Source organism: Rhinolophus ferrumequinum, chromosome 2, assembly GCF_004115265.2.
Source record: "Rhinolophus ferrumequinum isolate MPI-CBG mRhiFer1 chromosome 2, mRhiFer1_v1.p, whole genome shotgun sequence".
In the NCBI taxonomy this organism is placed as follows: domain Eukaryota; kingdom Metazoa; phylum Chordata; class Mammalia; order Chiroptera; family Rhinolophidae; genus Rhinolophus; species Rhinolophus ferrumequinum.
This window is the reverse complement of record NC_046285.1, coordinates 39306125-39318932: the sequence shown is the minus strand read 5'-3', so window position 1 is coordinate 39318932 and position 12808 is coordinate 39306125. Positions and strand designations below refer to the sequence as shown.

Below are 12808 nucleotides of genomic sequence, written 5' to 3'. Positions count from 1 at the left end.
CCTCTTTTTTTTTTTTAATGAGTCTGGTTAAAGGTTTATCAATTTTGTTTATTTTTTAAAGAACAAGCTCTTGATTTTAGTAATCTTTTGTAATTTTTTTGCCTCTATTTTATTTATTTCCATTCTGATTTTTATTATTTCCTTCCTTCTATTCACTCTGGGTTTTGTATGCTATTATTTTTCTAGTTCCTTCAAGTGTCAGGTTAGCTTGTTTATTTGAGATTTATCTTGTTTTTTTTTAAGGTAGGCCTGTATTACTATGAATATCCCTCTTAGAACTGCTTTTGCTGTGTCCCATAGATTTTAGGTCATTGTGTTTTCATTTTCATGTCTCATGGTATCTTTTGATTTCTTACTTGATATCATTGTTGAACCCATTTACTATTTAGTACCATATTATTTAATTTCCATGTGTTTCTACATTTTCCAGGTTTTTCTTGTAATTGATTTCTACTTTCATACTATTGTAGTTGGAGAAGACACTTGATAGGATTTCAATCTTCTTAAATTTATTAAGACTTATTTTGTGGCCTAATGTGTGGTCTATCTTGGAAAATGTTGCATGTACACTTGATAAGAATGTATATTCTGAAAATGATCCAAAATGAAATAAAATGATCCAAAAATATCAATTAAATCCATCTGGTCTAGAGTGACATTTAAGGGTGCTGTTTACTTGTTGATCTGTCTGAAAAATCTGTCCATTAGTGTCTACAGGGTGTTAAAGTCTCCTACTATGATTGTATTATTGTCAATTTCTCCTTTTATGTTTCTCAATATTTGCTTTATATATTTAGGTGGTCCTATGTTAGGTACATAAATATTTACAAGGATTATTCTCTTGTTGGATTGATCCTTTTATCAATATGTGATGTCCCTCTTTGTTCCTTATTATAACCTTTGTATTAAAGTCATTTTTGTCTGATATGAGTTTTGCTACCCCAGCTTTTTTTTAATTTCCATTCTCATAAAATATCTTTTCCATCATTTTACTTTCAGTTTTTGTGTGTCTTTAGATCTAAAGTGGGTTTCTTGTAGACAGCCTATGTATGGGTCTTGTTTTCTTATCCATTTAGCTACCCCATGTCTTTTGATTGGAGCATTTAATCCATTTACATTTAAAGTTATTATTTATAGGTACATTTTAATTGCCATTTTATTATTCATCTTTATGTTCTCCCATACACACACACGTACACTTCCTCTTCTTAAAGATGTCCCTGTAACATTTCTTGTAAAACTGGTTTGGTGGTGATGAACTCCTTTAGCTTTTTCTTGTCTGGCAAGCACTTTATCTGTCCTTCGATTCTAAATGATAGCTTTGCTGAGTAGAGTAATCTTAGTTATAGGTCCTAGCTTTTTATCACTTTGCATATTTCGTACCAATTCCTTCTGGCCTGCAAAGTTTCTGTTGAGAAATCATCTGGTAATCTTCTGGGAATGCCTTTGTAATTAACCAGTTGCTCTTCTCTTGTTGCTTTTATTATTCTTTAACATTTGCCATTTTAATTATAATATGTCTTGGTGTGGGCCTATTTGGGTTCATCTTGTTTGGGATTATCTGTGCTTCCTGGGCTTGGATGTCTATTTCCTTTGCCACATTAGAATATTTTCAGTCATTGTTTTTTCATACAGGTTCTCCATTTTTTTGCTTTCTCTGTTCTCCTTCTGGTACTCCTATGATGTGAATGTAGTTATGCTCTATGTTATCCCAGAGGTCCCTTAAACTATCCTCATTTTTTTTCTTTTTTCTTTTCGATGTTCTGATTGGGTGTTTTCTGCTCCCTTGTCTTCCAAATTGCTGATTCAATTCTCTGTTTCATCTAGTCTGCTGGCGATTTTTTTCTACTGTATTCTTCATTTCAATTATTGTCATCATCATTTCTGACTGGTTCTTTTTTATGGTCTCTGTCCTTTTTTATGCTAACTAGCTTTTTGTTGAAGTTCTCACTGACTTTATATATTATTCGCCTAAGTTCATTGAGCATCCTTAGAACTATTGCTTTGAACTCTCTTCTGGTAGTCTGCTTGCCTCCATTTCATTTAGTTCTTTTTTCTTCATTTTGGCTGCCTATCTGTTTTTGTTTCTATATATTAGGTAGATCTGCTATGTCTCAATCTTGGCTGGTGGCTTTATGTAGTCAGTCCCCTGTAAGGCTCAATGGCACAGTCTCCCTGGTCACCCATGCTGGGTGGTCCAGGAGTGTCACTTGTGGGGTTTGTGTGTGCTCTCCTGTTATGAGCATTGATTACTATTGGCACATCAGTGGGTGGGATTAACCCTCAGGCTGACTGGCTGTGAGTTTTGGCCATGTCCACAGCTTATGGGCTGTTGTGTGATGAATCCTCACAGAGCAGGATTCCCTCACTGGTCTCTAATGCCTGTCGAGACTGCCCTTTGGATGTGCTACTTGTGGGCTAATTGGATGGTGCTCTGCTGTGGTCTGAAGCTGACGTCTGGGTATGTTTGTTTTTGGGCCTCTTTGGGGGAGATCCGGTGCAGGCCCAGGTTAGCCACTGCCTGTGACTGGCTCAGGACTACCTGGTAGAAGCTATAAAGCAATCTGCAGTTACTTACTGCCTGTGGTAGACCAGGAGGTGCATGGGAGGGGCCATGCTGCAAACTGAGGATGGCTGACACCAGTACCAAGCCTGGGATAGCTCTGAAAAAAGCCCAGAAATCCCCAAGGCTGGGTCTTGTAAGGCTTGGCCTCTGATAAAGCATTGTGTGCTTTGTGGGTTGGGTGATGCGGGGTCTCAGGGAGTCACTAGGGTGGGACGACTGATGTTCACTAGGTTAGATTCTGGTTTGGTACCAGTGCTGAGCCTGGAGCTACTCAGCAATAGTTTCAGAGCTCACTGAGGGCAGCTGCTCTCTGCCTGGGGCCTGTGGACCCCCAAGAGTTGTCCTACAAAGAGTGCAACACAGGCAGGGTTGACTACTTACCAAGAAATTGCCTCTGGCATTGCACAAGTTGGGTAGAGCAGAGTCCCCGGGCGTCAGCAGGGTGAAGTGAGCAGGGCTCACTATGCCAAATCAGATTCAGATTTAGCCATGTCAGAGAGGGTTCAACACAGGAGAGATGGCACCTGCCTGCTAGCTACACAGGAGGAGGATTCTACACAGGGTAAATGGCGACTGTCCCTCCAGTCCTTGCCTTAAATTTACCCAACTCAGTCTCTACCCATATGTCTCTGAAGCCTCCTGAGGCACCTTTCCTCCACCAGGTTGTAGGGCTGGGGTCTGTCTCTCCTCTGGAGGTTGGGGGACCTCCACAGCTGAGATTCCCTCCTTATTCTTAGCTGCCACAGCATGTGTGGGGCTGGCCAGTTCCTCATCTCCTCCCCTCCTACCAGTCTCGATTGGTTCTTCTTTTTATCCTTAGTTATAAAACTTCTGTTCAGCTAGACTTCAGATGGTTCTCCAGGTTGACTGTTTTATAATTTAATTGTAATTTTAATGTGGTCATGAGAGGAGGCAAGTATAGCTTTCATCTACTCTGCGAACTTAGATCTTCCCCCAGAGTTTTCTTTACAATAGTAACATTTGGTCTCAATCCTGTGAGATTCTCACTCAATGGATATGGAGGGGATCCAGGAATCACACACATTTTATAAAATGTGCCAAGGCTGATTCTAAAGTACAGTTATATGTATATAAACCTTTGCTATCAGTAACATTGATCAGGAGTGGACGCTATGTAGAAGAATGGGAAACGTTTTAAATTCTGAACTACATTTTGGTCGAAGGTATGCAATGTTTTGGGGGTGTTAAAAATTCAGAACCAAGATTCATTCCTCTGAACTGAAGTCTAATGTCAGTGACAAGACCTCTCTAGGAGTCTGTGTCTTGTTTTGTGATTGATGTTTCTCTGATCACCCTGAGGTTAAAATATTGGAGAAATTACAGCTGTTGCATGATGCATGAAAGCAACTGTATCTGTAAGTGAACTGAAGAATTTGTCCTCTAAGTAGCTCCTAAAATGTCTACAAAATGAATTTGAAGATGCCAAATTCTATTTTGCTTTTTGTCTTTCACTGTAAAATGTGAGATAAGTTCAAGTTTTTAAATTGTTTCTAAAATGCAATGCAATCACATTTAAGAATTTAGTAAATTCTTTATGTTTGCACACTTACATAAATGTATAATTTTCTGATCAAACAGTACATGATTATAACGGGATCAAAGGATTATAAAGGATCAAAATCAAAGCTTAATTACTAGATGAGGTGTAAATGTAAAGCAAAATTGACTTGTTGCTGAGCCAACAAACTCCTCAGCCAGGCTTCTTTCACTTCTTTTTTCACTAGTATTAAGGCAGGAGTCAGATTTTGAGGGAGGGGTCTGTCTACAGTGGGGTTCTCAGGACTCAAGTTGTGGAAAGATAAAGGACCGGTCATGCTAATAAAAGTAACAAACTATAATTCTTTTAAAAATACATTAGGCATTACATAAGGTTTTTTATTTTTGTGTTTTCAAATTTTACCTAATTAGCCTGGACTTTTTACTATATGAAAAAAATCTTTGAAATAGTGAATCATAAAGTTTTTTTTCTGAGATAAACAAAGTTTATATGACTTCTTTCTGGTTTGCAACAATATCCTTAGTACGTTGGCTTATGGTTTGACCTCTGGGATCATTCTAAAAGGGCCAAGTTGCTTCAGTTGCCACGGGAATTCGCACTCCACCTTCAGCATGGAAAAGAAAGTTGTGTAAATTCTTCATGAATATTTCTCAGCATGTTTACTTGATAAGTGATGGAAGTTCTAGGAAGCATATAGTTGCTCTATGTTACATTATGGTGGTTGAAATGCATGAATATTTAAGTTTCAACACTAAAGTTTCATATGAGAAAATTACAGTACTTGTTGACTGAGTTCTTTAAAATCAGGAACAGTGACTCATTTAGCTTTGTGCCTCCAACCAATACACAATGTCTATTTGTGAATCAGTTAGTAAATGAAACTGTTTTTTTTTTAACTTTATGCACTTAAAAGCATTGATGTTTGGCCTTGAAAACAAATTACCAGCCTCTGAGAGAAAGATTTACAAAACCAATTTCTGTCAATGACCACAGATGTCACCAATCTGGATTTCTCATTTTTAATCTCACATGGGTGAATTTAATTAGCTTCTAGGAATTAGAAGCTAAGATAATTATTACAAGTGGCTGTGGAGAAAATAGTCCCTTGTCAACCCTGAGCTTTCTGATCTTGAACATTTCCATTTCTTCCTTCATTGTTTCTACTCTATTTAATCCACACAATAAACACATGATGAATGTTGAAAATGGAATTTTCCTTTAATTGATATTCAAGATGTTATTTAGCTCGGCACTTTATTATTTAGAAAGAGCATGTAGCCAATACTAGCAATGATCTTGTTCCATTGATATTTATCTGCAGATTAAAGACAGTTGCCTTTCCCTCACCTGTTGAGGAAGTGCTTCCTGCCACTCATTTTCTCCATAACCTCAAGTACATCTTCACTGGTTTAATGACAATAAGTATTCTTGCCTTAATATGACATGTTTGGGAAGATAATTCTAAAATCTTTTACATAAAAGAAGTTTCATAATCACAAACCATGAAAAGGGGGAAATGTATATATACCATCGGTACTTTTTACCATGAATTTCCTGACCTTGATTTGATTAAAATCTCAACCTAAAGATTGCAACAATATAGATTTCTTTAGAGTTTAATTGTTCATTTGACTGAACTTTGAATGAGAAAAACCTCAACGTGGAGCAAAAAGGGTGGTAAGCGGAAAGAGAAGTTCAGGACTGAGCTGCTTTGCAGATCAGAGCATTTGAAAGTGAACACCCAAATCTGACAAGAAACAAAAACCACAGGAGAGTATCACATAGTCTTTCTGTTCACTTTGTTTCACAAACTATTCAGACTACTGTCCATTCCTATATCCTCTTTCTTTTCATTTCACAGATGTCATTGGAGGTAATTAACCTGATCCAACTCTGAAGAACTCAAGGGAGAGAGGGAAGCCTTCTGTACTTGAGAAGTTATTCCATCCCTGATATGCACAGGAAATGAAGACATCACCGGCCATGCTTGGATCTGGAAAATCGTACTGGGTCTTCTTCCTAATCCCACATCTGGGCATCTGGAGTGTCAAAGGTAAAGCACGTACTTAGATTCTTTCTTGTTTTATTTCTCAGGGGGTGTTGAAAGTAATGTTTTCCCTTTCTGATATTAGTATGATGTGGTGTTTACGTGACAGATATAAATGAAACCAAATATTTAGATTTGCTCACGGAAGACATTCTAAGACATAAACCAAACCAGAACATGGTATTCAAGTCACAGCTTGGATGATGTTCTTAAAAATAGGTTCTGCTGATAAGAAAAGGGAATTGGGCAGATGTTATAAGTAGTTAGGCACAAATTTATCACTACTACTAGCAAATGCTCTGGATGTCATACCGATCGTGAGTAGCTTGTTCTTTCCAAACTGAGGCTTGGCACAGTGTTGTAGTACTCAGTCGGGTAGAATAAGTATTGGGTAACTGGGGTTGTATCTACTCCATGGTTGCTCTTGAATAATGTTGCTAAATGAAATCACACTACTTGCTTCAGTGGGGTGTGTGCCTGCAGAATACTGAATGAGAAAATGCTGAAAAATACAGGATGGGAGCATTCCGTCATTGCGTCTATTATGTTGAAATAGAATGGTTCCAACTTGGGTGTCACGTAACATAGGAAAGAGCTTGGGTTCTGCATAGATGATGTTTGGCCCCTTCTGCAAAGATTTTATGTAAGCAAACAATCAATTTCTTCCTTCTAGTGAGTTCACTTGCACCCTTAATTGACACAGGGACCCGCGTATTGTAAAGGGGGATGGGCTATAAACAGCTAGCAGAGGTTTCGGATTTTCTGTTTTGCTTTCAAATATCCTGCTTTATAATCCCCACAAGCACACATACTCTTATCAGTCTGTGTGCTGTGGTTTTAGATCGGAAAATATGGTCACTGGAATCCTATAGAATGTCACCTTCAATTATGGAACTGGGTGGTTCGGAGTTTGTCTTCGTGATGCTAGGACAGCACACAACCAGGAGCAAAACAAAACCCCTTTTCATTCATCTAAGCTTTGTCATGTTTATATATTTTTATGTGTGTATATCTGATATTACGTTGACAAGGGTCTTAGATGGCTGACTGGATTTTTCACTATCAGATGCCTACAATTACAAAGCTACAACTGGAGTCAAATATTATTTAACTGAATTCATAGCAATTTGAAGAATATATAAACTATTCCCTACGAAATGAAGTAAAATAATTTTCAGTGCTGTATCATACTGGGAATGGGGTACAACGTCTATTCCTCCTCTGACTGTGCTTCCAAAAATGAACTTGGGTGTTAGACTGGGTTAATTTACTGGCTCCACCTCTTATTGTGTGATCTTGGTTAAACTTCTTATCCTCTCTTATCCTTAGTTTCCTCATTTGTAAAATAGAGTTAATAATTGTACCTAAATTATAGGCCTGTTGTGGAGACTATAAATGCAGTAAATAGATGAAGTACCTGGCACAGTAAGTGAACACAATAAAAAGCCGATAAACGTTAACGATATTTTTGTGAATATTCTTTTCACCAAGCAACTCCCACAAAATTCAGTTAAACAGGAAATAAGTTTTAACATTATTATTTAAAATAGTTGAGCTTGTTAAGCAAAAATAAAATGAATAAATGAAATATATTGTACAATAATATATTTAGCCCCAAATACAGTGAATCAAATTATTTGAAAAAATGCAATGGAAAACCTGGGACAAGGTTCTGTCCAGGTGTCTTATCATAGCCGTTGAAGGAGTGCAGCATTACTTGCATTAAATTAAAGACACAGGTTAAGATAAGGAATGATTGGTAAGTTGTGTTTCCCAGACAGAGCTGATGACTATTCCTTAAAATCACATTACTTTTAACCTTTATATCTTGGGGATTTCCTGTGACTTAATTACTGAATTCTTTACACTGGCACAGTTTCAAAGTGTTTAAAAGTGACTTTAGAAAATATTTTTCACCTCCACTTCAAAGCAATGTGAGATCTGTGTGTCTCTTCCCAGGAATCAGGCTATATCAAGAATAAGGATGGAAAAAATGTGATGTTCTCTACAAACTTCTTTCTTTATAATAAAATTATGTTTACTTGCTTTATGTGTTTCTCAAAAAACTCAGGGAGGACTCTGTCCCTCCGTATCTCGCATAGGATTTCTGTCCCAATGAAAAGTATTAAAGTGTCAGCACCTTCCCTTCCTGGACAGGTGAGCAAATTATGCTGGCGAGAACTAGGCTGCAGGTGGAGAAGCCCCTGTCACCTGTCTCATTGCTGATGAGTGGCTCCTGCTGTGAGCCCCTGGACCACTTATTCAGTTGAGAACAAACTGAAGATTCCACCTTCAAACAGCCAGGAGCACTGAGGTTAATATCTGGCTACCATTTGGCATTATATATGATCTCGAATGAAGGCAATCAGAAATCTTTGATTTATCACTGCTCATTGTGAGAAAAAAATAATCCTAATCTGGTCTAGTACCAGACGACTCTTGTAGTTTGGCTCCTTTGAAAAAACAATGGTTAGGGCTATGTCTCCATTTGGGTGTTGCCTGCATCCTCTTTTACCTCTACTGTGACAGTTCAATAGGGACCATGGATCCATACTCCACATCCCACACAGATTGTGCTGCTTCACCGTGAACTGGCCATATCGTTGAGTCAGAGCAGAAACATTAGGGCAGAAGGTGACCTGCATGTGTCTCTCATTCCTTGAAGTTCTAGAGTCTTTGCCAGGCTTATTTCTATGGCTGTAGCCATTTTTTCCCATTGAAATGTGCATGTGGAATGCTAGAGACGGAGCTCTGCCTTCTGCCAAATGCCTGTGTATTGTTATTGGAAGAATGTCTGCCTCAAAATATGACTACATTTTATGTAACTGTCTAAGAATCCTGAAACTACAGGATTTCCTGGATTAAAGGTATGAAAAGATTAACCTTTTCATACACAGCCTTGAATAGACTTTCCAAACACTGAAAAGCTCTTTAATTAATTGTTGCTTCCTCTATCCCACTATCAAAATTTCCTCTATTGTAATGTTGAGATCAAATGCTGTTCAGCTTGCTTCGCTGGAGCTTTTCTACTTAATTTCCATTGTTTGTGAGTTTCACCTTTACTTGGAGTTCAGAATGGTTGAAAGAAAATTGTTCACAGGCATGTATAATCAAGTCCAAAAATGAAATCAGCCTTTTGCTTTGTTCTTTGGAGAGGCAGTGGTGGAACGGTTAAAATCAGGGACGCTAGAGCCAGACTGCCTGGATTACGATCCCATCTCTGCCATTTACTTGTTCTGCCATTTACCTTTCTGGTTCTCTTTCCTCATGTAAGCAATGGGGACAATAATGATAGTGACCCTATAGGGTTGTTGTATTAAGTGAATTAATTCTGTGAAACACTTAGAACAGTGCCCGATGCATTGTAGGTGCTGTATAACGTTAGCTAATTTTTTTTTAATTCCTTTTAGTCCAAAATTTAATTATCTTGATAGTTCTCAGAAAGTAGTATTGGGAAACCATTTCTCATTTGGGTTGACAAAAGTCATCTATAAATAACTCTTGATATCATGATCTACTATTATCTCCAGTGATCGAGAAATGATAATAGAGTTTGTGAGTCATGAGACTTGAGTTACTTTATGTCATTGAATTGTATCGTAAGCAATTTATTTGAATTTTCTAACATTCTCCATTCCCTTCAAAATCAACTCAATATCATCCACCTTTCTGGTATCCTCTCATGGTTATGGGCTCTGATTTCTGTGCTTATTTCTATGGAAGAAATAACATGTGTGCATGTGTCTGTGTGTACACAAGCAGGGGTATCGTTTTAGTATGCTCAGAATCTAAACATGTACAATTTGAGGTTCACTTTGAACACAGTCCAGGAGAGTGTTAGAGGGGCCATCCTGGCTAGTCATAGAGAAACATCAGTTTCACTGGTAGAGCTCTGCAACTTCTCTTTTTCTCATACCTAATAGCCACATTTATCTTGTGAGCACAACCTGGAACCCGCATACATCACAAATAGCCCATTGTCCAGAAGTGGATATAAGAAATGCTGCAGCATTTAGGTTCTAGTTGGGTGGTCCTCACCCCATTTCATTTTCTTCTACGATATTAGAAGAGGAGCATTAATATTGGGGGGCAATTGGCAGTTTTGCCCACATAGATATTAAGTATCTATTAGGTTTTTGAAAATGCCAGTGAATCTCAGTGTGATCTCTGTAGCACAATGTATTAGGATGGCCAGGAAGTATCTGGGAGAGGGAGGAGATGAACTTTCCCTGTGAGTTTCTAATAACACATAACCCACATTTACTCTGAGCATCACACATAATCACTGTCTCACTGATGGCAATAGTTAGGAATACTCACGTTGGTTTCTGATAAAATGCTGAAGGCCCTGTTTGATGGTGCTGTCTACGGCTTCTAAAATATTCTCTCAGTTTTCTCAGCCCAGCTTTTCTTCCTGAAATCACTGTGACCACAGTGGAGGGCCTAGCATCTCTGAAAGACAGGCCCACCTGAACTATGTAAGAAGTTTTCAATGGAAGGATAGTGAAGCTCAGTTCCGATTTTCCACATGGTAATGTTATAATCGAGGTATATGGTCTTTAAAGGTAAGAAATAATTGTATTTCTCATAAGATTCATAATCATGAACCTCTTATTTTTAAGAGCTAATAAGTTTCACAAATTACCTACCCTCTTTGGCTCCTGATGGTATTTATACCTGCAGCTACACTTGCTCAGCTGGAAGGTACTGGACCATACAATTGTTTGCGGCTGGCATGCCTTTCTGACTAGCTGATCCAGGTATCTGGATGACCACTCATTAAATATTTTGAATATCACCCCTTAGTGAACATAAATCAGGTCTTTCCATACTTGATACTATTGAGATCTAGTTTGTTTTTGTTTTTGTTTTTCATAGTTACAAATTAACCACAACAGGGTATATTGAGATGCACACATTCTTCACCTCAGTACCTTTGGATCATCGCTCTAAGGGCTCAGCTGTGTCTGCTCTGTGTCCTAATGCACAGAAAGCATTAGTTAGAGTTGTGAACAGATTTTTCACTTTGTGAAGCTCTCTCTGTTTAGTCTCAGGGTACATTGTGCCATCTCACTTTCATACCTTTTCTAAGGCTGTCTCCTTATGCAGAGACAGTTACCATCCTACTAAGAAGGTCATAGAGCAGATAGGAAGACAGATGCATAAACTCATATTTAATTCTAATAGAGTGATGCATGTCACACAAAAAACATGGAACTTTCGCCAGGCCTGGGGGGAACATTAAGTGGACTTGGGTTGCTGGAATATGGGGGTCGGTGAGTTTTCATAAGAACTCAGGGGCTAAATGCCATTTGATGAAGTCTGAACATGTTTCTGCAGACATTGAGGACTCTCTGGAGGGTTTTAGGTAAAAAGCCTTGTGATGGGATTTTCATTTTAAGGATGTGAACTGTAACAGTGATGTGGAGAGGATTGGGGTGGCGAGAGGGGAACAAGGTTAAGTCTGGAATGAAGAAGACTAGTTGGTAGGCTGTGACATGAAATAGAATGAGACTCAAATTAAAGCACTGGCATGGAAACAAATTCAAAAGATATTCTGGATGCTCAATCGAGTTAACTTGGTGACTGGTGGAATGGAGCAGTAAAGGGAAAAGGGACCAAGATAGCTCCCATATGACTAGGTAAATGGTGGTATTGTACTATGATAATGGGAGGAGGACCAGATTTGCTCCAGGATGGGGTTTGGAGCAAGAGGGGGTTCAACCTCCTTTTGGAAGCCTTGTTTGATTAACCCAGACAGAAAGAGTCTCTCTCTCGGAGATTTGAAAGCTCTGAGAGACTATATCTTGTTCAAGACAATCAAAGAAAAATCTAATGGGAAAATTAAAGAGCAATGTAAACCTCTTTCTGCATCACGTTTGCACTGGAAACTGTCACATTCCTAAATAGTTATGACAGTGAGATGTCCACAACCCTGGATGTGGGCAATAAGGGGGTACATTGTACAGAATTTAAAAACAAGTTAAAGTTGGTCTACTTTTAATTATCACCGTATACCTGCAATTGTAAACAATATCAGTGATAAAATACTGGCCTTTCCTCTTCCCTGATTGTTCTGGTCTAAATTTCTAAATAATCACTGTGGTTACTGCTGAGTTTGAATAGAGGTATGTTAGCTTCAAAATAACCCATTTTTAGTACTTATGTTTTGATGACCATTGCATTCTACATGAAAGTTAACTAAGAGAACTCCCCAGTTATAGAGCTGGCCCTAGACATATACAAATTCAGCTACATTTCAAGAGTAAATTCATAATGTTTAGAATCACTCCAGCTTTCTCCAGGCATAGTTTGAATCTTTAGTCCCTGTGGTACTCCCCAATTCTGCATTTAAGAAGTAGGTTTTAAATACACAATAAAACCTCAGTGATTATAGAGACAAAGAAACCGAATGTGAGCAGTAGTTTTATTTCTTTCATTCTATGCAACCATTTTGAATATTTATTTGTTTAAAATTTAAAATACTGAAAGTATACATATTGTGAGGTAATTTAACATAGGAACTAAAGTTCACACATAAAATGTTTTATTGATTAAAATTTTTACAATTGAAATATATTCTCTTTAAAGTGTTGTTTTAAAATTTAAAAAATGAATCAAGAAAAAAACACTGTATATTAGTGGTACAATTTAGTAATTGCATAAATTGTATCTT

General features: G+C 37.9%; 1 protein-coding gene across 4 annotated transcripts in view; it reads left to right on the top strand.

The window, feature by feature from the left end:
* Nucleotides 1-12808, top strand: part of BTLA (B and T lymphocyte associated) — a 56497-nt gene that overhangs the window by 18294 nt on the left and 25395 nt on the right. For 3 of the 4 annotated variants that reach the window (XR_004424466.1, XM_033121294.1, XM_033121275.1), the window contains exon 1: nucleotides 5813-6138. Coding sequence is in view for 3 of the 4 variants with exons in the window: in XM_033121294.1 (XP_032977185.1) it covers nucleotides 6051-6138 (88 nt within the window). In the remaining variant the exon portion in view is untranslated. Of the gene's footprint in view, nucleotides 1-5812; nucleotides 6139-12808 lie in introns of those variants that run through there. The other variant, XM_033121286.1, reaches the window with a different exon arrangement.